General features: G+C 42.1%; 1 protein-coding gene across 1 annotated transcript; it reads right to left on the bottom strand.

The window, feature by feature from the left end:
• Window positions 1-53: 53 nt before the first annotated feature.
• On the bottom strand, window positions 54-21,831 carry LOC134205407 (uncharacterized). Its single transcript, XM_062680636.1, has 8 exons — window positions 21,648-21,831; window positions 21,302-21,581; window positions 20,825-21,236; window positions 20,657-20,762; window positions 15,231-15,715; window positions 14,877-15,167; window positions 388-461; window positions 54-326 (listed from the first exon to the last, which is right to left on the bottom strand). Exons 4-8 carry the CDS (start codon window positions 20,741-20,743, stop codon window positions 259-261), a joined length of 1,005 nt encoding a protein of 334 aa, XP_062536620.1. The 5' UTR covers window positions 20,744-20,762; window positions 20,825-21,236; window positions 21,302-21,581; window positions 21,648-21,831; the 3' UTR covers window positions 54-258.
• Window positions 21,832-27,459: the final 5,628 nt, after the last annotated feature.

Here is a 27,459-nt window from a genome sequence, read left to right as displayed (position 1 = left end):
ATAAACGAAGAAGCGAAACGAATTGTGATATAAACAAAAAAAAAATCTGAACATTGCTATAAATAATTTATTTACTCAGCCTCCATATTTCTGCTAATAACTGTAAAGTAAATCTTAAGCTATGTCCGGCTCGTCTGCATTGAGGTTATGTTCAAAGGCATGAAAAGCTGTTTGCACTGATGAGGTGTAGTTCGTTCCGTAGATATTTACCTAAATAGTGGAAATTATGCATAATACCACAGATCTGTGATAATACCATCAGTCTTCGCACAACTGATCGCGATTTTCTCGCATTCGTTTTAGTTTTCGCTTTACCGCCAGCACACCTGTATTGCGAAAATGCTCGACACATTTAAATTTAAAAGGGAGATAAATAAATCCACTTACATTTTATAGTTTGAAGTACTTTGGTTGAAGAATTCTCGCCATCTCTATGTCTTGTGCCGCTTATTTTGCTCTTACTGGGGAATGAAGGAAAAGGAAACATATTAATCAAGATAGCGATAATGGTTATAAATAATAGGTTAATAAGAAAAGAAATGATAGTATGTGAGCTGAGAAAATGTTGAGTTTGTTCCACAGCATTCTCATCAAAAGTTATCAAGCGAACTGCAGATCTATTCGTCGAGGCTTAATTTATATTAGTTTTGCCACGGCCGAGCATAGTCTGAGAGTGCTGATCGTGCTTGCTTGCTTTGACTGACTAGACTACGCATTAGAGTGGGGCGCAGTTGTATGAAAAAACGCAAACTTCGTCCGATCAAGTGAGATCAAGGTTTTTCTGAATCGTTTTGGGACCCCAATCAACTGTGCAAAATATGGGCTCGATTGGTTGCAACCTCGCATGCCGCATCGCGTTTTAAATTTACATGGAGATTAGTATGGGAAAACGTACTTTTTTACATGTTTGCTCTTAGCGGCTTCAATTTATCATCAATCACGTGACTCAATACGTTAGCATATAGTCTGGAAGATGCCGAAAGACTTTGCCGAAGAAGGTACGTAGCTGGAAGGTCTACAAAAAATGTTATTACGTTTTGAAAATTGATTGTCCAAACCATATGCAAGAAATCAATGTTTTTGCCAGCACTACCGGGCAACTTATGATTATCGAAGGGCAAAACCCATCTTCCTTCTTGCCGGATTTTTTCCTTTGTGAAAGAATTTCGGATAGCTCATATTAGCTCTAAGGCCCTATAAGATCAATTATTTTGAAATAACACTCAGTTAAATTATTGGTTTACGTAGTACGGCAGTGCTGGCAGAATAAACGATTTTTTGCATATGGTTTGAACACTCAATGTTAGAAGCGTTATAACTTTTTTCGTGGACGTTCCAGCAACGTGCCTTCTACAGCAAAGTTTTTCGGCATCCTTTGGGTTATACTTTAACGCAATGTGCCACTTGGTTTACGATGAACTGAAACCTCTAATTGTAAAAATGCAAAAATATGCGTTCTCCCATCCCAAGTAACACGGTTTGTTGTATGAGTGTAAAAAATACATCTTTCGAACATATAGTTTGTTACGTTTTGGTATGAAAAACTGCTTTGATTACTTTCACACAGCCCAAACAGCGCAAAAAATATCGATATTTTCAACATCTTTCAGTTGCAACCTTGTTTTTGATTGCACATTCACAAGACTAAACTTAAGTACTAATGATGTTTTCAGTAACCGACTTTCAACATGGTTCTGTCAAATTGAATACCAAAACAAAAATGCTGACCAACACGTTCAAAGAAAGAAATTTTATACAAAAAACGAATGAAAACTAGCATGCATGAAATGATGAACACCATTTTAACAATATTAATAAACATATACAAACTGAATAAATAAATCAAATTTGTTTCGAAGTCTCGGTCGAAACATTATATGCGGCTCATGTTTCATTGGCTAAATTTTCATTTTACTTCTCCTAAATTCATGCGCCATTGATTGAACTATGCCAAAGCATAATTTTGAAATTGATATATAAACAAATTATCGAATCTGCAAAATAAAAACAATATGGCGAGTTGTCGATAAACAACAGGGTCGATGAAGAACGTTCATAACATTGATCTTAAAAGATGTTGAAATTACGTTAAACTTCTATCGTTAGGGTATATATTCTGACGAAACAAATGCCAAAATATGAACATGTTATGACCTTGTTCGTAAAATCTTCCTGTAGACATGTTTTATGTTGTGAGAATGTAAAACGAAACATCTCAAAAAACCAAACAAATGTCAAAAATTTACATGTTATCAGCAAGTTGTGAGAATGTAGTATGAAACTGCTTCTTGATCAAATTGCTGTATGTTTTGCAAAAACCTTATCATAGCTTTGCTTGAACATAACATGTTTTGTATTTCATTTTCCCGACCTTTATTCAACATCATGATTAGATCTTAGTTAATAATGATGTTTTCGGTGTTACTTGGGATACTAATTTCCATACAAACTTCAAACACGGGGAAGCAACCAATCGGTCCCAAATTCAGCACAGTTATTCAGGACCCAGAATGGCTTCGAAAAACCATTGATTTGAAAAAATGACCATGACGCCCCACTCTACTACACATATATATGGCACAATCAATCAACTGATCACAATCAATCACAATGGGAGATGAGCTCGGTGGTCTAGTGACTATTGCTTCTGCCTTATAAGCAGAAGGTCGTGGGTTCAATTCCAGGACAGTCCTTTTCCTACTTTGAATTCCTATCTCAGTTCTTTCTGTGTTTTCACGTTCTACCAAAACGATTCCTACTGTTATAACCTCCCGCACAATCCCAAAACCTCCCGTGGCACCTATGAGAGGTCGTATAGTTCTCTGCATCTTTCTTGAGTAGGTGTCCAACTCACCATCCTTCCCCTTCCTCAGCATTCGCAATTCGTGGCCAGAACAGATCTCGACTATTGGAGGCATTGCTTCCATCTAAGAGATAGTTAGTCCCAAATCAATATCTGTGGTAACGGATGAAAGTGATGCTACTCTCATACAATAGTCTTAGCTTGTACCACCTACGAATTTGTGCAAATTGCTTAATGCTAATGCTAATGATCACAATCAATCACAATGGGAAAAAAATGTCCATAACGCGAATAAATTCAATATCTCGGTTCGGTACTGGCAGATTGCGTTGAAATTTTGACATAAATCGTAGAATTTTTTGGGGAATCGTGCAAAGGTGGTTAAGTTCACTGCACGAAGCTGCAAGACCTCGTTTTACACAAGGCCCCTTATTTATTATGTAATTCGTCAAGTTTGGAGTTACAAATAATCGACAAAACATGACATATTTGCCCTCAAATTTTGTCAAAATCGTGTTTGCGAGCTCTGTCTACTGCACGGTATTGGAAATTGAGGTCTTGCTGATTTTGCCCCACGTTCTCATATTTCTCCAATTGCTTACTAATAACCCCACATTATTAATTTGATCTAGAATTTTGCAGGGAATCGAGTGGAGTTATTGTTGTCCACCGCACAACGGCTCACTGGAATTGGTCAAGTATTATCAGTGTTATAATTTTAGTGATTTAAACGGTCAAGTGCTCAATAACGGCATCACGGCATACGTCCTTGCAGTCAGTTAGGAAGGCAGTAGGAATATTAGTAAGTGATTTTTTGCTAGGCTTTGTTTGTGTGTATGTATGTATGTGTGTGTGAATGTGTGTATGTGTACAAAATTTTGTAGACACACTTTTTGGAACTTAGCATTCGCCGAATTAGTTCCGCAATTAGTTCCATTCGACTGAGAATCCTGTCCCATTGTTTGCTATTGAAAATTGACTATATTAGACTATGGGATCAGAAGTTATGGCCAAAATACTATTTTCTATGCGCAATTTTCTAATGCAATTAGACAAGAGGTCTTAGATCTGACACTGTGCAACGATGCGATTTATGAAAAAATTGCAAACTGGCATGTCTCCAAGGAAACATCATTGTCAGATCATAGACATATTGTGTTTGAATGGAGTTGGGGAAAACGATCATCAACTTCATTTAGAAACGCTAGAAAAACGAACTGGGAACAATATGAGCAATATTTAAATTCAGACCCATTTACAAAAGGTGGAAAGATTGATTTAGTTCAAGAACTGGAATATTTTTCCCAAAAGGTAAATAATAAGATTTTAAATGCTTTCTACACCAGTTGTCCTGCGAAACAGTCGTCCTCTAAAAGGGACGTTCCGTGGTGGAACTCAAAACTGGAGAAACTGAGTACAATAACGAAATAAGAAAGTCCAAAAGAAGATCGTGGGTTCAAACGTGTGAAAATATTAGCAATACTCCAGAAGTCGCGAGACTTCAGAGGGCACTTGCAAAAGATCATACTAATGGGCTAGGGAATCTGAAAAAAAAGGATGGATTTTTTACACAAACTTCTGGTGAAACATTAAAGTTGATTATGGAAACCCATTTTCCTGGATCGATTATGTGTGTAGACCCAACAACAAGTGGTTCGTTTGAAAGTCAATATTCAGCAAGAACAACTAAAATGTCTGATGATGCGAAAAATGTTGCACAAGCCTTGGCTGACGATATCTTTACGAAAGCCAGGGTAGAGAATGCAGTGAGATCTTTTGAGCCTTATAAATCTGCCGGACCGGACGGAATAATTCCAGCAATGCTTCGAAACGGAGAATCAGTGCTGATTCCGCCGTTAATTGAGATTTTCAAGGCAAGTCTAAGACTCAATTATATTCCATCTTCATGGAGGAAAGTAAAAGTTATTTTCATACCAAAAGTAGGAAAGCGAGATAAGACGCATCCTAAATCATTCAGGCCCATTAGTCTTTCATCAGTTCTGTTGAAAACTATGGAAAAGGTGTTGAGTGATTATATCAACTCAAATTACATGATTAAACATCCACTGTCTAAGTTCCAGTTTGCTTACCAGTCCGGTAAGTCAACAATTACGGCACTTCATACAGTGGTATCTAAGGTGGAAAAAGCGCTTTCGGTAAAAGAAATAGCACTTTGTTCTTTCTTGGACATTGAAGGAGCTTTCGATAACGCTTCTTATTCGTCAATGGATCGTGCCATGAAGAAAAGAAACTTCGACACGAACATTATCAAATGGATTTACACCATGCTTGCAAAAAGAGAAATCTCTTCAGAGCTGGGAAGTTCGTCTCTTACAGTATGGGCAACAAAAGGTTGCCCTCAAGGAGGGGTCCTCTCACCACTAATGTGGTCCTTAGTTGTAGACGATCTTCTAGGAAGCTTAGAAGAAAAAGGTTTCGAGGTTGTAGGCTTTGCTGACGATATTGTCATCATAGTGAGGGGGAAATTCGACAATATCATTTCTGAAAGAATGCAATGGGCTCTAAATTTTACCAAATCGTGGTGTATTCAGGAAGGCCTTAGCATTAATCCGTCAAAAATTGTAATTGTACCATTCACTAGGAAAAGGAAACTTGATCTGAAAGCTCTAAAGCTTGGAGGATTAGAAATTCAGCTTAGTGAACAGGTCAAATACCTGGGAGTCATTCTGGATTCTAAACTGAACTGGAATGCTCATATTGAGTGTGCAATCGGAAAGGCAACTAGTGCCTTCTGGATATGCTCTAAAACATTTGGAAGAAAATGGGGCTTAAGACCAAAAATGATAAAGTGGATTTATACTTCCATTATTCGTCCAAAACTGACATATGCTGCTTGTATGGTGGCCAAAAACAAAAGAGGCTACTGCACAGAAGAAGCCGACAAAACTGCAAAGGTTAGTGTTCATTGCTATAACGGGAGCGATGCGTGGTTGAAAAGCGTTAGATGCAATTCTAAATTTGCTACCATTGTATGAATTCGTGCAGTTAGAAGCGGAAAAGAATATGCAAAAACTTAAACGATTGAAGTTATTCAAGTCAGGCGATTTAGTGGGCCACTTGAGTATCTCACAAAATTTTCAATATGGGCCAGTGATGAATATGAGTGGAGACTGGATGAAACCTGTGGAGAACTATGACATTCCTTATTACATACGTGAGCCATCATGTATGGACTGGGAAGTCGGAGGTCCCACTGTTCGGGACGGTTCCATAAAATTCTACACAGATGGCTCAAAAATAGGAACAAAAACGGGAGCAGGAATCTTCGGCCCTGGGATATCGATCTCAGTGGCAATGGGAAACTATCCAACTGTGTTCCAAGCGGAGATTTTTGCTATAATGAAATGTGCTAATATCTGTGTAGAGAAGAAATATAGATATGCAAATATTTGTATCTTCACAGATAGTCAAGCGGCACTCAAAGCATTGAGTAGCTTTAAATGTACATCAAAACTTGTCTGGGACTGCATTCTTTCATTGCGAAAAGTGTGCCAAGAGAACTCCGTAAATCTGTACTGGGTTCCAGGACACTGTGGCATTGAAGGTAATGAAAAGGCAGACGAGCTTGCAAAACGAGGTTCAAACACACAGTTTATTGGGCCAGAACCTTTCTGCGGTATATCATACTGTACTATAAAAATGGAATTGAAATCCTGGGAAGCACAAAGGTTGATGACCAACTGGTTGGTTGCCGAAAAGTGTGCTCAATCAAAGAGATTTATAATTCCCAATGCTAAAGTAACCGAAAAGCTCTTGGAGCTCAGCAAGAGAGCTCTTTGCACCTTCACTGGCCTAATAACCGGACACTGCCCGAGCAGATATCACTTGAAAAATATTGGCCAGATTCAGAATGATATCTGTCGTTTCTGTAACATGGAACGTGAAACCTCGGAACATCTGCTTTGCAGTTGCGATGCATTGTACAAGGGTAGATCTAAATTTCTAAATAGTGGCTTTATGCAACCAGGAGATATTTGGACTGCAAATCCTGGAAAGGTAGTGGGTTTTATTAACTCAATTATACCGGACTGGGAAAAGACGCGTCTTAGGTTGTTTACTTGACAAATGGTGATCAACCTACAAGATGCGAATACATAGTTAAGAGTAATCAGGGGTATACCACAAAAGTTCAACTCAATGGACGCAGTGGTTCTACGCCCCAACAAGAAAAAAAAATGCGCAAAACACGCTAAAAAAACACTCACTCATATTTTTCAGTATTTTTTTTTTGCACCAGAAAGGCACAAACACCGCTAGGTGGATTAATCAGGGTTTTTTTCTACACAATGATTTTGACGAACTACTAAAAATCTGTGTCGAAAATTTTACTAGTACTCCAAATTATTATATTTTGGCCATAACTTTGAAGCCGGTAAATTTTAATGGGAAAACAATGGGACTATATTCTTCGTCAAAAGCAACTTGTTACGAGCAAATCTGATGAAGGTAAGTGCTAAAAAGGAAATGGAGCGTGGGAAGTTAAAAATCGGCTGGTCGGTGTGCCCAGTAAGCAAACTCCAAACAGCACTTCAGTGGACAGGTGCTATCGGTGCATAGAGTCGGGGCACAAGTCCTACAACTGTAAGGGCCCAGTATCGTCGTTGTGGATAGGAAGGGCACAAAGCGCAGGAATGCGATAAGGCACCAAAGTGCCTTATCTGCGCCTACAAAAAGCAAGCATGTTATTGGTGGAACTTCGTATCCCATCGGAGAGACAAACAAGAAGAAGCCGTGCACAGCACAGCAGAATAGTAGCACAGCAGAATCTTAACCACTGTGCAACTGACCAACATCCGTACAACGTCCCTGTCGATAACGGCAATTGGGTGGCGGACGGCGGCTATTTGCACGACGGGACGGTACCCGATCCAAGAGGTGGTACACTCCTCTGTTGAGGGTGTCGCGATAGCTAAGATCAATGGTGTGTTCTATTGTAGCTGCTTTGCCCCACCAAGGTGGCCATTAGAACAGTTCAACTAGATGATCGATAAGCTATCGTCCGACATAGTGGGTCGTAAGCTGGTCGTCATAGCAGGAGATTTTAACGCTTGTGCAGTGGTGTGGGACAGCCGCTGCACCAATCGAAGGGGTCAAGCGTTACTAGAGGCGCTAGCGAAACTCGACGCAGTGCTAGTCCATGATGGTTCCGCTTGCACGTTCAGAAGGAACGGGGTCGAGTCATGGATTGACGTAACGTTTGTCAGTCCTGGTCTGGCACCAGACTTGGACTGGAGGGTGGATGGGGGTACACCCATAGTGATCATCTAGCAATTCGCTTGAAGATCAACTATGGCGTCCAACATCCGGTTCGAGGATCCCTGTCAGGTCCGTGGGTGGATGGCCAATCAAAGTTTTCACCGCGACCCAGGGACTGGAAGCCAACACTGAAGGTCTAAGCGGGGATGCGTTGGTAGCTGTCCTATAACACGTGCGACGTCACAATGCCGAAGAAATCCTTGCCGAGAAATGGCAGACGCTCGGTATACTGGTGGAGTGACGAGAATGCGGCCCTTCATTCAACTTGCCTCGAGGCTAGACAATGCATGCAACGTGCCCGCACCGAGGATGAAAGAGCTGACCGCCGTGTTGTGTCAAGAGCAGCAAGAGAGCATGTTTCGACAGCCTATACAAAGGTGCCAACGCAAATCCGTGGAGTGACGCCTACAAGATAGTGATGGGCAAGACCAAAGGGGGCTCTTCACCTCCAAACGGTCCCCGGATAGGTTGGCGAGGTACTCTTCACGTCCCGAGCCACAAATTTATGGCCACTTGCACCGCAAGGCAATATGGGTGCGGCCGAAATGTTTGCTCCGGTGACGAACAAAGAGTTACTTGTGGTGACCAAATGCCTGGTAACGAACAAAGCTCCAGAGCCTGATGGAGTTCCAAGCTCTCAAGGCAGCAATCATAGCGAACCCGAGCATGTTTAGGCTAGCTATGCAGAGATGCCTAGATGAGTGTAGATTCCCAGAAAGATGGAAAAGGCAGAAATTGGTGTTGTTGCCGAAGGCCGGGAAGCCGCCGGGCGACCCATCGGCGTATATACCAATCTGTCTTATAGACACGACGGGCAAGTTGCTAGAGAGGATCAACCTCAACAGGCTGATCCCGTACTCAGAGGGTACGAACGGCCTGTCAAGCAATCAGTTCGATTCCAACAGAGTTCGGATCCAACAGAAAAAGTGAGGTATTCGATACTGTGCGTTAGTGACACTTGATGTGAAGAACGCATTCAACAGCGCAAGCTGGGATACCATCGCGCTCTCGCTACACCGGCTTAGCCTGCCGGTGGGCCTGTACCGGACTTTGGAAAACTATTTCCTAAACCGTGTACTATTATACGAGACCGATGCCGGTCAGAGAAGCGTTCCTATAACCGCAGGAGTTCCGCAATGTTCAATATTGGGCACGGTGGCGGATTTTATGAGCGCTAGAGGTCTGAAGCTCGCTCAACATAAGACGGAGGTGGTTATCGTTAACAACCGCAAGTCGGTTCAACATGCAATGATTCATGTGGGTGAAGTCGCGATCGCATCAAAGCGACGTTTCAAACTCCTTGGGGTAGTAATAGACGACAAGGTGACCTTCGACAGCCTCGACATATCATGTTGAGGCTCGCATGACATGTCAAAAGTGAGAGCCTAAGTAAGTCCCACATGGTATTTCAGAGTGTGTGTCGGGAGGAGTGGCAGGGTGTGCTAGAGTGAGCACCCAAATAAGCCTTTATCCACGGCCTCGGGCTGAAAGTCTCTCTAATAAAGACAATAAATCCAAGTTAGTAAACATCCAAGTTAGTCTCACATGGTTCGTAAAGGGTGAGTACCCAAATTAGACTCACGTGATATGTAAGTGGTGGGCACAGTGAAGGCGATGGAAGAACGGAATTTCGTGCTCAAAACTGCGAAGCTATCATTGAATAAGACCAGTAAGTTGTGCCAGAACGGCATCTCATGCCCATGCGAAAATGCCTACAGTATAATTATGGCTAAGATCAGAGGAGCTCTAACACCCCCTGAACAGTGACACAGGAAAATAATAGTGGTAGCTATTCTCGCAACACTTCAAGATCCTCTGAAAGCTAGAGCAACCGCGGACAAAGTGTAGATGGTAATATGGAGAATATGAGAGGTCTGTTAAACGAATAATTCTGGTTCCGTACAGGAAGGCTCACGTTGGACGTCGGTAATAGGCTCTACGGAGCTATCTTACTGCGCGGTGGTAACACTGGATCTGTGAAACGCATTCAGTAGTGCAATATGATAGTACGAGTACGGATATACAAGACAGAGGGATCTATTATCTGGGCTCATGACTATTATAATTGTATGTACACTGACAAAAAATCAACCATTGCACTTATGTTTAGCAAACATAAATTTTGACCATAGCATTCTTCTTTTTATGGGCATGTGAATTCGCATGACAAATAAGTGGAAATACACATAGAGTAGAGTGGGGCAAGAGTACGCACTTAGATTTCAATCGATCATGTGGCCCTTATGAAGCAAGCTTCTGCATATCAAATCAGTGTCGATGATTCATATACTCTTCCTTTATGTTACCTAGTGGAAAAAATATTGAAATTATTGAGATTCGTTTTAGTAGAACCCTTATTGCAAGACAAGTGAAAAACGCACTCTTACCCCACCGGTGGGGTAAAAGTGCGCATCGGGTGGGGTAAGAGTACGCATTTATCCAATCATGTGCTTTAAGTATATAGTAACACAAATAAGAGTTAATAACATTTATTTGATGTTTAATGAGCATATATTAGGGAATGTTTAAAGATTACGTAACTCTTAAAGGGGGAGGGGGTCCTAAAAATGTGCACTTTCATACGAAAAACCATTGTTTTTTATATATACAAAAAACTACAGAGGTAAAAATATATATCAGGTTTCGTGTGGCGTATACAAAGGCATTTTCCTTAAGGTGATTATACAATCAAGCCATGTGGTGAATTTCAAATTCACCACACGGTTTTCTACTCCTAATATCAGAAGTTCAAATCTAGCGTAATAATTTTCGTACAATGCTGAAATTAAAGTCGATTGTTTAGCATGAGTAAGCAAACGATCTACGAATGTTTCATCCCCATGGGCGTTGTGGTTCTCTCAATTCGTGCTCTTGAAAAATCACTAGAAAAAGCACGTGGTTTAAAAGATGGCCGATTTGTGGCTTTGTTGTATAACCACCTTAAGGTCTACCAATCACGTAACGTAAAATTTGGCTATTTCATCACCCCTCCCCCTTATCTTACACTATTTGTATGAATCCTCTAAAAATTATATGGATCGTCACACATCTCACAACCCCTCCCAGCTAAACGTTGCGTAATTTATGAATGTTTCTTTTGATTAAATGAAATTATCATTTAGATGAAATTGTGTTTTCGTACTATGTTTAGGTGTACAACAAGTCCTAATACAATTTCATTATTTCGCTTCAGTGCTTTGTTCGCTAAGTCCTTTCTAACACCGAATTACTTCAACTTATCCTAAGAACTTGTGATAATTTCTGAATTCTGTCCCTTTTCTCTTTGTTGTGGATCATTATGATTTGGAAGTTGTCTTATTTCGGCAGGGATACGGGTTTGACATCATAACTTGAAGATTCATATGCGCACTTGCCCCACCGGTTCCTGCGTACTTTTACCCCACAGTCCCAAAAATTATTCAAGTAATGGTTTTGACTTCTTGGAAAACCAACCGGATTGGTGTTCTGTACCATAAAGTACTCTATACAATAGGTTATCGAAATGGTATAATCACAGACAAACAGACATAACACATTTTTTTTTTTTTTTTTTTGAAGGTTTACTGGCGGGGCTCTGAATAGAGTAGAAACCTCTGCACCCGGCCTTTGATGATACCGTTGCATAATTTCTTTTTAAGCAGTTTGCCAGCCGGTAACGGAACCTGTCGTCCAAGAAGACGCTGTTGCAACTGAATCAGAGGAATTACGTTCATAAATAGTCAGGCAGGTCTCATGCTAACTAACATCGTTATAGTTTAAAGTAATTTTTGTCATTTTCTTGTCAGAGTCAAACTATTTTGTCAGTTTTTATGCTATTTAGACGTCTATTGTCATTGTACGCGCTCGAAATCGACCGAAGCAGTTTTTTTTAACTCACATGGAACATGTTGCCCAATGCTTCATCGAAGAAACTGAGTCGGAAGTTTTTTTTTATCAAGTATAAGAAAGTGTTCAAACCCCGATTTATAAAAATGTTAATAATTAATAACTTTTGAAACAGTTTTCCAGCCGTACAAGGATCATGTCGTCCATTAAGACACTGTTGAACTGGCTCAAAAGACATTACATTTACAACTCTAATAGATACTCTCTCCCATTATCTCATTCCTAATCATATAGATTTTTTTTTAATCTTTCGTTTATTTTGGAGGCTCAATTGCCGAATCATATAGATTGATCTGTACGATGTCATTCTTGTCTTTATGGTCAGAAGGTATGAAGTATGCGTTCCTTGAATTACTTTGTTTGCCTAAGTTATTGGTTCATCCTGTGTCAATACTATCAAACACAATGTAAGTTATGTCTTGTAAAAAGTGGAAATTGTTCATGCATTTAGTCTATTTTATTGTTATTCCTTTGTCAAGGTATTACTATTATTATGTTCTAATAAGTAGCTTGATCGTTTCCAAACTAACTGTATTTATCTATCATGTACTAATGATCAGTTATGAGTCAGCTATAGGATTCACTTTTCGGTGGTAAAGTAAAGCTTCATCACGCCTATTCCCTACTATTAGTAAAATTATCGTGAATGAAGCCGTCATAAGATTGTTCATATACCATAATTATAATTTGCGGTATTTTTTATTATTGCTCTTCGAAGTGGGGCATAACAAAATAAAACTGGCACCACGTTCCTAGTTTTGAAAAAACTTCTACTCAGTGAATCCAGCAGTCGATTCCTACGAATGTCTTGAATTTTGTCTTGTTTTTAAATAAATGCCTAGCTAGCTAAATGTAAGCGTGGCTACGACTCAGGAACGCATCAGAAAAGTATTGCCGAAAAGAAGAGAACTCACATCATTATCACTGATGAAAAGGCATCTGCTTGGCTGCACTACCATTCAAGGCTCCAAGACACGAGATCCGTTGGATCACATGCAAATGCCGTAAATTAGTGCGTCAATGCCAGATATGTAACGCGGCACCAAATAAAAATAGTCAACATGTGATACCACCACGACAGGATATGTCTTTGGTTGCCATATCAGTGCTAATGGCGTAAGCCGACCCACCGCGGCAAGGTAACATATCCGAGGGGAAGGACAAACAGACATAACACATTGAACATTTATTCATCAAATTCATCGTCGTTCAAACACTAACGACATCTGTTGATTTCAGTTAGTTGGGCAAATCACGAACCAGATGGCGGTAGTGAGCAAACGTCAAACTCGAGCAAAAACGATGCGCGCGCCACGAGTGTTCGATTGGCCAACTAATGATTATTTGAATTGACCAGTAAATCAGTGAACGATGGACATTTGACGAGTGTTCTGTCTGTTTGTCTGTGGTATAATGTTCACCTGATTGAACGTATATATGGTAATGAAATACTAGTTGCGGAATTCCAATTATTTTTAGCAAAATGACGAAAAAGTTATCCAACTCCATATCTCCCTTGTTGTTTATTCAAATCGTTTACAATTACACATGATAATAGTTGGCCAGAATACCTGTCAAACTGATGCAGTGCTGCTAGTTTATCTTTTTTTATTACTTCAAAAAATCGAAAACGTACTCTTACCCCACGCGCACTCTTGCCCCACTCTACTCTAACCTTTCTTTGTCTGACGTTTATGTGGAACTTCCCAGCAGAATACGATAGATCTGTCGCAGGGGATTATCTGCGTAATCCGCGATCAAGGTGGAAACATAAATAGCTCAAGGATGCATAAGATCGGTTTCGGATGGATAAAGTCGCCAGGTGCCTTTTTGCCAGAGTTGGTAAGATTTACCACCAGGACTGAGTGGCTCGCGACGCGTCGAAATATCGTCTCTCACCCGGAATCTCTGGACTGACTTCGGCACTCCAACGGTCACCCGTTGAAGTAAAGAAGCGCTTCGGACGTACGTGGATCTAGAAAAGCCTAGAAGATACGCAACAAGCTTTGATGGAATCGGGTCTTCGGTTTTGAGGGAGTGGAGTATTCCAGTAATCTTAGTAATTCACGACCGAATCCGAATGGCACGAGCCAAAGTGCTGAGGAAGTAGTTTGTGATTAAGCTGGGAGCTGAGTGATTCAAAGACAAAGGAGGAAGTCGGGATGTTGAAGTACACCCAATTTTTTTTACATTGTTGGTATTCTTTAATTGCCCGGTTAACCTGATTTTTCACAGCTTTTTAAATACCACCTGAATTTTCTTTGCGTTTTTGTGATTTTTTTTCATGGGGTTAACTGCCGTGAATCGCATATTTGTCCCATATGAATAGGAAACCCAGCAAAGATGGGACAAATATGCGATTCACGGCAGTTAACTCATAGTTTCATCAACGCTATAGGTCGTAATCAACTAAAATCCACTCGTGTAAAAAACTAACCGGGTGTTCAGGATTTAGGTTATCGGGTCATTCAACCAGATTCTTTGCTCCACCCGAAATGTTTGGGCAAACTTTGGCACTCGATTGGTCACTCGCTAGCCAAGAATCTATAATAGCATTGATAATTACGCAGCAGCCTTCACGGAAGTGAGTTTCTTCGATTCCGAAGGAGATTGAACCGCCGGAGGAATCCCTGTCGGTAATGATAGTTCCGGGAGCAAGGTCATAGAGCTGATTGGCTCACCACGAAATTGATTTCGAATGACAAGAGCACGGAGCCCAAGGAGTCAATGAAATAACAGGAACGAAAAATTATCTCCTTGTCGCAATTGTCTGGTCATTTTTAAGCGACTAGAGAGCATCCAGACTACATACATCACCCGATTTTACCACATGCCCGACATTCAAGTATACCAATATTAGTTCTTTAATTACTTACGCTATTTTACAAACAAAACACTCAAAGTTACTTACTCGTGAAACAATTTCAGCTCCAGGTACGCTTGCTTGACGGACCGATAATGACGGAAATTGGGTGAATCTTTGAATAAGATACATCGCACTGATGACTCTCCACCGATACAATCGTTCGCTTGCAAATGGTAGATTTTATGATAGAGGAATTTAAGGATGGGAGAATTCCAGATACACGAGCAGTACCACAGCCAAAAGAAGAGATTCAAGTACAGATATAGTTCCTTAGTGTTGGCGTAAAGCGTGGGAATGAGGAACTCAAATGGGAGTAGGTTGAGGAATAGGTAGGACCTAAAAATAGATAAATTAGAAGTGAATTAAAGCAATTAAAACTAAAAACGACAAATAACTCACCAAGAACTAAAAATAAATATCACATACAGTTTAAGAGTACTATCACTTTTCTCGCTTGTATGCAACGAGAATAGCAGCAACATCTCCTGTATAGCGTTAAACACTCCCAGGTAGAGATTCAATAGCACGCTATAGTTCTCCAAGCGCAATACAAAGCAACAAAGTAGCAGCGACGCGTAAAATAGTTTTGAAATGGCCTCCGAGTAGTCGCCATGCTTCGCCCTAGCCAAGGCACCGTTCACGTGGAAAGCAACCAGCAGCATGGTTACGAACTCAAACTTGGCCACATCGCACGCCGTGAGAAAGATTGGGTTGTTGTACTGGGGAAAGTATTTGCTGCTCTGATTAGCAATCTCCGGGTGGATCAACAGTTTGTGATACAAAGTGAGGTATATTGTGGCTGCTGTGAAAAAGCAAATATTCCATGCATGGTGGATGGTTTGGGAATGTTTCAAAGATTTCACACGGCCTCGACGAAGGAGATGCTGGAAAAGAAAAAGAATATGGTTACCAACGATGACAATAAGGGCATGCTCTTGTGACATGTGACAAGACGTATCCCGTGTAACGTGAAAAGACCTGCCTCTCGGCATTCTTCTATGATGACAAAACCCTCCGCATAACGTGATAGATTAACCCAGGTACACTCAAACCACTTTTTACGTCCTTCTCTATATGTCACAGTTCCCGATGATGATCAAATTGGAGAGGGTAGTACTACACTCTACTTGGATTGTAGTTCAAAGGTAGCAGAAATCGCTCGGATGAATTTGGCCTCACTAATTATTCAACCCCACATCATCCAAGAATTCTCTGGAGTATTAAAGATCTACACGCATAATCAAAGGTATGTTACCTCTTTTCAAAATCGTGTATGCTCTATAATCTAAACAATCAAATTTACACGCCTTGGAAAAATGCTGCATTCCGTGTTATCCAAGAATTCACTGTAATTTAGACCCTAAGGTCTAAACGAGTAACAAAATGGTTATCTTCTATTGAAAATGGTTCATGCCCTTTATAATCTATGGAATCAAATTGGATCTGACAGTGCGTGTGTTATTCGTCGCGGGCGGAAGAAAAAAAATATCTATTTGATATTTGGCGGATAATGCGTTTGTATTGCGCTTTGATCCGGTCGAGACAAGTGCGATCTTCTATGGCTTGCAGTAGCCATCGGGAAAGTAAGTACAGTGCGTGTGTTATTCGTCGCGGGCGGAAGAAAAAAACATCTATTTGATATTCGTCAGATAATGCGTTTGTATTGCGCTTTGATCCGGTTAAGTAAGGGCAAGTAAGTACAGAAGACTGCACGTCGGTTTGGTCGTCAAAAACGCGATCCTCCACAGTTTGCATATGCCATCGGGCATGCATGGTTACTGTTGTCCATGCTCGGTTCATAGACACGTCGAACGATTTTGTATCGTTGTAGTTTGTGCGGTCGGAAGGTTAATCAATAGATATGCGTTTGATCGTGTTCTTGCTCGGTGTACAGGTAGTTAGTTTCTTCTGCTTTGTGCGGCCGAATCATGGTTAGGTAAAATCACTGTGTATAAAGCACGGTCGTATCGCTTATCAGAGTGAATCCAGATCCAACGATGCCTACCAACTAACTAATAATCCTTCCTGTGGTTTTTGTGGAGACGCAGAGGTAAACACGGTCTTCAAATAGCAAAAACTACCTACTAATATTCCTCCCCTCTTCCTAACTGACTACAAGGACGTGGCCGGCGCCGTTATTGATCATTTGAATATTAGAGTCACTGAAACCTGCACACTGAGAATGCTTGAAGAGTCCCAGTCAATCATTCAGTTGATTCTTTGTGCAATTTCACTGATTCTGGTCAATCACGGAGTAGCAACCATAGATATGTGTAGTCAGTCAAAGCTAAGCTAAGCTATGGAATCAAATTGGATCTGCCTTCAACAATTGTGCCATTCCAGGTCATCCAAGAATTCCCTAGAGTACAGACATTAAGTTAAGATCTGCATTGTTCGTCAGTAATTTTGCAAAACGGTGCATATGCTTTGTTACCCATAGAAACAACTTGAATGAGCCTTCAAATATTTTTTCCAATGCAGATCATCAAAGAATTACCTACAATATAGACCTTCAAGTCAACACTCGTAACCAATAAAATGTTATTTATTTTAACGAACTATACGCGGGGGATTTTTGAATGACCTAGAGTGGATCAATTTTTGTAGGCATATTGAAGCCAAATGAGATCTATTTATCAGTCGGAGGATGAATCATTTTGAAAAAGAAGTTGCGGAGAAACTTCTATTACGCGTATAGACGGTTTATATCAGGGTATTCTTATATGCCCTAAAATGGAACAATAGTTGAAGGATTATCCATTTAGGTTTCATGGGTCATTCAAAGCACGAACCATTTTAAAAATAGTCAACATATCTTTATATGCAGACGTGTAGACTCCAGAGAAATCTTAGATGAAAGGCAACGGAGAAATTGTTGAAAGCATACCCAATTTGCTTCAATGAATCACTCAGTTTTCAAAATTACCAACATAGCTTCAGCAATTGTTAACCCGTCGGAAGCGAACATAATCACCACTACATCAGTCCGAGGAGGACGAAAACCTACACGTGAACGAGGTACACTAGCAGGTCCATCAAACAGCCCGCGAGGCAAGCAATTGCCATCACTCCATTGAGTACTGATCGCCAACCAGGAGCATCAAACCCACTCAGCAGGTCAGCGCCGGTCGCATCGAACCGGTGTTTCATCAAACTTTTTTATATGACGTGCGGCGAGAAGGGCTGTTGGAGAGATTGTTTATGCCAGTCTTAGATTGAAGAAGCCGAATTATCCTCCACATCAGAGTTGGAGAATACACCGACGATCGCGTTGGTCCGACATCACGAATTCCTGAAGCATGCGTACATGAGCCCGTTTATCGAGAGCTGAGTTGACTGCAAATAGTGACGTCACAAATTTAAAGCACAGAGTATAGAGTTGAACATGTATGTGCCGGTTCCCATGGCTTAAGCAACAATAGCAACAGCGAGAAGTCCTAAAACGGGTCTACCAAATTATCTGCAAACCTTGTTGTCATAGCACACACTCAGAAAGTCTGCGAGAGATCCCTGTCCTCCTCGAATTGATGTGGTGGCAAACCTGTCCGCTTCGGACGGGTTGACGATTGTCGAGAAACTTCCATCCATTGGGAAGTTCCGCGCTTGAGTGCGGAAAATTTGTTGCGGACGGTGAACACTACCCAATAAAGAGGTAGGGGTGGTGGGGGTAAATTGGACACCCTAAGAACTGCTGCTGTTTATCAAGTGGCTATCAAGAAATTGCATTGTTCAATGCAGGTGTGTCGAAGCTTATATTATTGGTTAAGAAAGCCTGTTGTGGAAAAAAATTGAAAAAATATTTAAATATGTAATTTTGATCATTTAAAATTAGTCCAAAAAAGTTCAATTTTGTTTTGGGCGGGGTAAAATGGTCAGGCGGTGGGGTAAAGTGAACAATATTGTAAATAAAGCAAATAAGTCGATCAAAATATTTTAAACCAAATACATATTCTTAATAATATTCAAAATGTTACCTGACATGTATAAACACTTCGTTTAATCACAGACAAGCAGACGTACCGGGCTTGGTCAAAATGATGGGGTGGGATATTTTTTAATATTCAATTGACTATTGCTCAGTAAAATATTACCGGGTTCCCTTGGTTTTGGCATGGTTCGGCAGGAAATTCATCTAGTTTTGAAAAACGGGTTAAAAATCATGTTCTGGCCTCAGAAGAAATTCCGGATTATTTGAGGGCATGTCAAAAATGCTAGATTTTGTGCACCTATATTATTAAAAAGGATGAAATGTTGACCTTTGTTATACTCTTTTACAGAAACTAGAGCTTTTACTGAGTTTAATGATATATGGATATCACAGATTGGATGACAAATATCTGAGATATGGATGTTTCCATTAACGAGGTGCGTTGTAAGGAAATATTCGCTCAGGAATGTAGAAATTGTACGAAAATGTGTGTGTGGAGCGTAAATGACCAGATACCCCATTTCTTCACCCCTGATTGATGATCCCACTGTCAGCCGAACCGATTAAGGTTGAAATTTGAGCTAGTTTGTCTCTATTTCTCTGACAGAACATTGCCCACTTTACCCCCAGGCGACATGACCAATTTATCCCCATAGCTACATATTTTTTCACATAACGCCTGAACTAATAAAAAAAATTAAAAAACTATCTTCCATCAACCAGTTCCGCTTCATAACAAGCAAAATTAACGATGTGAACGATATTTTGGTTTACAACTACTAACTCAAAGTTTTCATGGGCCAAATTCAACAGTGCCGAAATTACATCAAACTAGCATTTTGCTAAAGGGCGCAGCATTTTGCTAAAATCTAGCTGTTAAATAGATAATTCATGGTTTGAAATAGTTCGGAGAGCATGAAATGCTTGATTTATGGTGTAGCATGGAAAATAATACGAGAAATCCATAAACAGGGGATAAACAAGCCGTTACCCACTTTACCCCGCCTGTTCACTTTACCCCCGCTACCCCTACAAAACACAGAATGTCACATTTCGAGCACATTTCACAATTCTAGATTGTAGTATTTTTCTTACTATCACCAAACAAATCTTCACGCACACTTCTGGATTCTAACTATTAGAGAATGAACAATGAATTATAAAAATAATCATAGCTAACGCCATTATTGGATATACATACTTTAGACGATAAAAAACAAATCAGTAAAGTTAGACTCTTCCACCTTCTAGGACAATTACGGACGAAATGATCGAGTCTGTGAATCCTCAGATTAAGAAAGGTGGGCTTTGACACAACGATATTACTTCATTTCCCTATTCCTTCCGTGTATGTTTGGGACCTTATTGGCACGATGGATAACTTGAGACGATAGCTGTACTGCTGTCCCTTTTCCATTTCACCCAGAAAACAAATGACCTCGACCTTGGAAAGCTCAGAACGAATACTTCATGCCTGTTCTCCTACGAAAAATAACATTCAATTATCTAGGAACATGGTGGCACGTTCCCCTCATATTGCGAGATAATTTTACACAAATTTCCTGGCTGCTACAAACATTCGGAACATGGAAGACGAGGGAAAATATTGATTCCTTCTTTAACTGGGCTTTTGGAACCCATACTGGAACGATTTTTTTCTATATTCATGACCCAGGCTTATTCTCCTCCAATGTAGGGCATGCCACGATTCTACTGATTTATCATACGATAACAGAATCATCTTTGCAGTCAAGCCATATGTTGGTCTAATTTTTGTTGATGATTCTCATTGATATTTTGAACATCTGGAATGTAAGCTTCCTGTTTGGTTGATGTTTTTGTATGACTGCAATGAAATGTATACGAAATAGTCGATGATTATGTTCTTTATATTTACCTTCAAGCTTCTGTCGAAGTAGGAAAATAGCAGAGCCAGCAGGCAGCAAATCCAGAAAACGCTATTTACAATCTTTCGAAACAACATTGTGCAGTTTGAATTTGACCTGTGAAAAACAATAGGTTAAAACAAATTTCTGAATTCACAATCATTTGATATCTCATTCACCTGGATGCTGGACGTATTTAATTCAGTATTCAGTTGTGCTCCATAGATAGTTCCAATTCTCATAGGGGGTGTTTAGCGGTTGAGTCTTCTTATGTTGGTTCCCATTTTTGGTGTTCAAACTTTGTTACTCACTGTTCGACCTCATTGCGCGGATTTTATAAGGAAACAATTACCCTATTTTGATAATTCTATAACTTTTGTGGAAAATAAAGTGCAAAACTTCGCGTTTCACACGATACGTCCAAACAGAGCCATCAAAACAAACTGGCTTCTCCCCAGTATGGTAGTTTTTCGGCTTGTTTTGATCGTTGGCAAGTTTACTGCTGACCGAGTGACTGCTGATGCGATAGAGGTAAGAAACTAGAGAGAGCTTGTCGCTGTTGTCACTATACGATTTTTCTTCACGCACGATCTGATAGTATAGGTACAAATGATTTTTATTTTGATGCGATTTCAATGCGAAACTTTGTTACTCACTGTTCGACCTCATTGCGCGGATTTTATAAGGAAACAATTACCCTATTTTGATAATTCTATAACTTTTGTGGAAAATAAAGTGCAAAACTTCGCGTTTCACACGATACGTCCAAACAGAGCCATCAAAACAAACTGGCTTCTCCCCAGTATGGTAGTTTTTCGGCTTGTTTTGATCGTTGGCAAGTTTACTGCTGACCGAGTGACTGCTGATGCGATAGAGGTAAGAAACTAGAGAGAGCTTGTCGCTGTTGTCACTATACGATTTTTCTTCACGCACGATCTGATAGTATAGGTACAAATGATTTTTATTTTGATGCGATTTCAATGCGAAACTCTTGTTACTCACTGTTCGACCTCATTGCGCGGATTTTATAAGGAAACAATTACCCTATTTTGATAATTCTATAACTTTTGTGGAAAATAAAGTGCAAAACTTCGCGTTTCACACGATACGTCCAAACAGAGCCATCAAAACAAACTGGCTTCTCCCCAGTATGGTAGTTTTTCGGCTTGTTTTGATCGTTGGCAAGTTTACTGCTGACCGAGTGACTGCTGATGCGATACAGGTAAGAAACTAGAGAGAGGTTGTCGCTGTTGTGACTATACGATTTTTCTTCACGCACGATCTGATAGTATAGGTACAAATGATTTTTATTTCGATGCGATTTCAATGCGAAAATAGTGACTTCAGTGATCATTTTCCGGAAAATAGTGACTTTAGTGACTTTTGGATGCAAATAGTGACTTTTTAGTGACTAGACTCAAAATAGTGACTCGCTACCAGGCCTACGATTTGCTCGCAACAAATTGCATTCGACAGGAAATGCGGTCCCATTATTTGCTATTAAAAATTGGCCAGATCGGACATTGCAATGTCCCCCTTTGGAAAATAAATTTCAAAATCGAAAAAAATCAGTAATGGTGGCAATGCGTATTAATTAATGCAAAACGTTTCCCTAAAGCCACAGATGCTCATTCTCAATAAAATTTATTCGTTTGATGATAGAACGAACTACGTACAAACTAGGTAAAATCCTATTAACGGTCACCTATAAGGAATGAGAAACTTCTGGTACATAGAAAAGTGGGTTGAGCCGGAAACTAACAGGGCTCTTAGATACTTCGAACTGTTCTGATAAGACTATAACTCGCTATCTAGGCTCCCCCAGACCTAAGCGATTTCATCGCCGCGACGGCGACAACTAGTCGCCGCGATTTTATCGTTGAGTCGCTGCAGGCAATGTTCTATTTACACTTCCATACCAACGGCGTTAGAATCGCTGTCGCCAAGCGATAGAATCGCGTCGCGACTGTCGCATCGCGTGTGTTTGGGGGAACTTTTAGTCCCTCGATTAGTCCTACAAACGTTTTTAAAATTACATCATCTGAGCTACCGAATATTGACATTTTGTAAATTTGATCATGTTCGAAAAATGAGTGAGTCTTCAGAACGCATTTTGGGTTTAAAAATATTATTTTGATTGTAGTTTTTAATGAACAAAATTGTATCTGGATTTCATAAGGAAACGGAGTTTGCAGTAGCCATCGAGCAAGTAAGTGCAGTGTGTGTTTTAGTCGTCGCTCGCAGGCTCGACTGCAAAGGTAAACGTCAAGATAGCCGCCGGGTTAAAAGATAGGGAGAATTTTCCCAGAATTTTCCCTGAATACAAAACCACGTGTTTTTTGCCAAATGACAGCAGTGTTCGATTGTATTAGTGAGAGACCACCGGAGTCACAGCACATAGAGAGTGTTTTTCATGACAAGTGCATTTGATGGGGAAGATTAATATTGACTCTGTTGTATTTAGTGACTGTTGCGATTACCTGAGAGGCAACCAGCAGGAACCCGCAATATTTGTGTTTTTCTCGAGACGTATAATAATAAAATATCTATTTGATGTTCGGTGGGTCATGCGCATGTATTGCGCTTTGCTTAAGTCGAAACACGCTATTCTCCTCAGTTTTCATATGCCACTGGGCGTGCACGGTTTAACATTTTTCTCGTGGCGTGACAGAGAATCCGCTAATCTGCAGCACACTACGATCTTTTCTACTAGACCGACTAGACCACCTTGGGGCAATAACAAACACATCTAAAACAGAAATGAGATTTGTTCTGTTGTCGTGTTTCATAGTAACGATCTTTTTTCGATCTAGTTCCCATTTCAATTTTCCTTCCATTCCTCTATCTCTCCTTATCTCGACGGTCCCTTCAATATCGAGGTGTGGAGAGTCGACTGTATTTCAATCGGTATTTATAGCTACCTATACTTTCCTACTTACTTACTTGATACTTGATGGACTACAGCTCTTCGATGAACCTACGTAGAATGGAGAATCCTTCTCCACTGGACTCGATTATGGACCAATCGCCTCCAGTCGCCCTAAGGTCCTCTTCAACTGCATAAAGCCATCGTGTACGAGGCCATCCACGAAGCATGCGGCCTCTTCCTGGTTCTATACTAAATATTATTTTCAATTGACGTTCTTCCGGCATACGAACAACGTGTCCAGCCCACCGTAGTCTGCCGTGTTGTAAAAACTTAATAATATCCACCCTTTATACACCTGGTACAACTCGTTATTCAAGCGACGCCGCCAGATACCGTTCTCCTGTTTACCGCCGAGTATTGTTCGCAGCACCTTACGCTCAAACACTCCGAAAGCTCTCCGAATAGCCTCCATTAACGTCCTTGTTTCATGGCCGTATAAAGCCACCGGAAGAATCAGAGTAGTATTGCCCTTTTTGCACTTTATAAGAGTCATCTTTTTCTCAAACTCAAAAGTGAAATCGGCAATCTTCTTCTTATTGACATTACATCCCCACACTGGGACAGAGCCGCCTCGCAGCTTAGTGTTCATTAAGCACTTCCACAGTTATTAACTGCCAGGTTTCTAATCCAGGTTACCATTTTTGCATTCGTATATCATGAGGCTAGCACAATGATACTTTTTTCTAATCCGAAGATTGCGTAGACCGGCACCGGGAATCGAACCAAGCCACTCTCGGCATGGTCGTTTGATCGTGAGTCCTATCCTCGCTGTCTCCCTTTTCCACGGCACGGCGATCAATCCCGATGGACCTGTTTGGTATTCGCCGACGAAGGACTCTTCAAGCGGTCTCAATATGATAAGAAAATTATTTTGAGCTTTTTAGTGGAATGTTTTCACATGTCATAAGACGAGTTTATACCATCCCATTGAATTCCACCACTTAATTGTATCTTGACAGATACGTATTTCGACCTCAACAGTAAGGCCGTCTTCAGTGTCTCGTACTTGACTCGACTCAAGTCGAGTCAAGTACAATGGGATGGTATAAACTCGTCTTATGACAGGTGATCTCAATATGTTGAACAGAATACGGGACATAATTTTGTACACCGAATTAAGGAGGGTTATTGCTTGATAATTGACGCACTCCTGATGTACTCTTTCTTAAAGAAAGGGCAAATGAGGCCGTCCAACCAGCTAGCAGGGGCAGCAGGGACTTTGTCCAAGGGCTTGACGACCCCTCCCCATGGCCACTGCGAGTTAGACCGGGACCATCGTCCCTAACCCCTAATCTCAAGGCGTCAAGCGACCCGTGCCGAGGGGATGCTTGCCAGGGGGGTGAAATAATAAGCTAGGCCTTTAACGGAGCCTGTAGGGTACCTGGGCACCCTCCACAGTAATTGTCCCTTACCGCGTCATGCTGGGCTCTGGCGTGGTGGACCTCTCTTCCCGAGCAACTCGTGGGACCAAAATGGAAAACCAAGTCAATTCTTCAATTAGTGGTAGTAGTGTAGGCGACAACCCCTTCGCAAGAGGTGGGTTGTTCAGGTCTCCGCCTAGGAGGCCAGAGGCAATAGTCGGCAGCTCAGTGCGCAGCGCCAGCATGAGTCACTCAACCTTTCTCTCGGCTAAAAAAACGCCGGTAGGGGTTATTGACGGCCCATGGCTTGTGGAGGCGATGAACCACAAACGCGATGGGCTTTCGGCTTTCGAGGTGGCGACGGAACAGCTGGACGCCACGCCATCATCGACTTTGCGTCATCAAAGCATAATATCAGTAAGGACCTCAAGAGGAGCTTGCAGAAACTTCGAAAGTCGATGCTGGACGCCAAGCTGGAGAGGGCGGTCGGGACGGCCAAGTGTAAACCCGTGAAATCCGTGGAGTCGAGGTCTACCCAGACTGAGGCCCAAGGATTCGCGGACTCGGGCAAGGTCGAATCGACCGAAGGCGTGCCAGCGAAGACGGTGGTACCAAATTCTACCCAGACTGAGGCTCAAGTATTTGCGGGTACGTCGGGGGTGACTGCTCCAACGGAGCAGACACAAAAACAGGGAAGACAGTCTCCAGGGGATGAGCTCCCTGGGGGCCGATCCAAAACGCGGAGGGTTACTACCCCGAACAAGGGTAGTGGTGCTGGGAAGCTGAACCCCGGCCAGGTACCTCCAAAACCGGGGGAGGAAGGACCTGAAAAGGTCCGTCCACTCAGGAAAGACGGTGGTAAGGGGTTACGGCAGGCTGAAAGTTCTCAGCCGCACCAGACCAGGGAAATAGAGGGGGATGACGCCTCCTGGACCCTGGTCAAGAACAAGGGGAAACCGAAGACGTCAAGGGCCGAAAAGAAGGCCCAGGCGAATGAGGGTAGCAAGAAGTCTAGGGTAGTCGCCAATCGCTCCAGGGGAGATGCCCTAGTCATCACGGCGGACGAGGCTAAGTACTCGGACGTTTTGAAGGCGATGAGGAGTGACGTCAAGCTCGGTGAACTCGGCGCCGATGTACGTCGAATAAGACGTACCCGGATGGGCGAGATGATCCTCGAGCTGAAGCGGGGCGTCTCGCAAAAGGGCGCCGCCTACAAGAAGTTGGCGGAGGAAGTTCTAGGCGAGACGGTCAAGGTGAGGGCACTCACTACGGAGGTAAATCTAAGGGTTAAAGACCTGGACGAGATCACCGAAGTCGAAGAGCTCGTCACGGCACTGCGGCGACAGTGTGAAGTGGAGACGCCCACCGCAGCCGTTCGGCTACGGAAAGGTCCGGCAGGGACGCAGGTAGCATTGGTTCGGCTATCTGCAGCGGACGCCTCCAAGGTAGTCAAGGGAGCGTCAAGGTGGGATGGTCGGTATGCCCTGTGGGCATATACGAGCAACCCGAAGTTAGCTTCAAGTGCCTGGAACCGGGGCACAAGTATTGGGACTGCAAAGGCCCTGACAGAAGCAACCTCTGCCGACGCTGCGGATTGGAGGGACATAAGGCACAATGCTGCACGAACCCTCCCAATTGGTTGATTTGTTCCAGCAAAGCTGTGAACAGCAAGCACCCCATGGCCCGAGCAGCACAAGTCAGACAAAAATGGTTGCAGCAACTTAATTGTGACTGAATCCGGTCACATATAAGTAGCAGTAACTTATGTGGAACATGTGTGCTGCTAGGGGGGGGGGTTCGAAGTGCCCGGCGTGCTGCAAAATCACAGCGCAGGTAAGGCATCTGGCTTGCTCGGCCTCGCCCGAGTGTTTGGTGTGCGCAGGTTTAGAGGAAACGGCGGAACACGTGTTTTTCGTGTGCTCACGTTTTCGCGCAATGCGTGACCAGATGCTTGCCACATGTGGTCTGGACACTAACCCTGGAGGATGTGTAAAGATGAAGTTGGCTGGAACGCCGTTTTATCGGCTATCGCCCAAATCGTCTCGGAGCTACACAGAAGGTGGCGCGTGGACTCAAGGATGGCTAGTTCAGGCGCAAATAAGAGGTGGTCCAAGGGATCGGAGTCGGCTTCATGGGTCATACCGGTGGTCATGCTCTGTGGCCGAACTCGATCCTTTTATCGAACAAGTGGTCGCGCGAAGAACAATATGGAATCATCGCTTTCGCGGCGTCGGTCAACCGGGCGGGTTCCGAGCCCGAGGACGGAAAGGGATCCTCGTCAAGGCTGGGGCAGGCGTAGGCACCGCGCCGGCAAGTCCCTCTGTGTGCTGGCGAATAGGCCCTATCGCAGAAAGGTCAATTTGGGGTGCACGCGGCATCATCATTCTTGATACCAGTCGTGCAGAGTCGACCCTTCCCACCTTCCGAGGACATAGGGCGTGGTAAGGCCACCTGGAAAGCCGGCAACGTGCTGGCACGATACCATGGTGTTCTTCTAAAAAAGCGAGTTACGATGTTCGGTGCT

This window comes from Armigeres subalbatus, chromosome 1 (assembly GCF_024139115.2).
Source record: "Armigeres subalbatus isolate Guangzhou_Male chromosome 1, GZ_Asu_2, whole genome shotgun sequence".
In the NCBI taxonomy this organism is placed as follows: domain Eukaryota; kingdom Metazoa; phylum Arthropoda; class Insecta; order Diptera; family Culicidae; genus Armigeres; species Armigeres subalbatus.
This window is presented reverse-complemented; position numbering and strand designations above follow the sequence as displayed.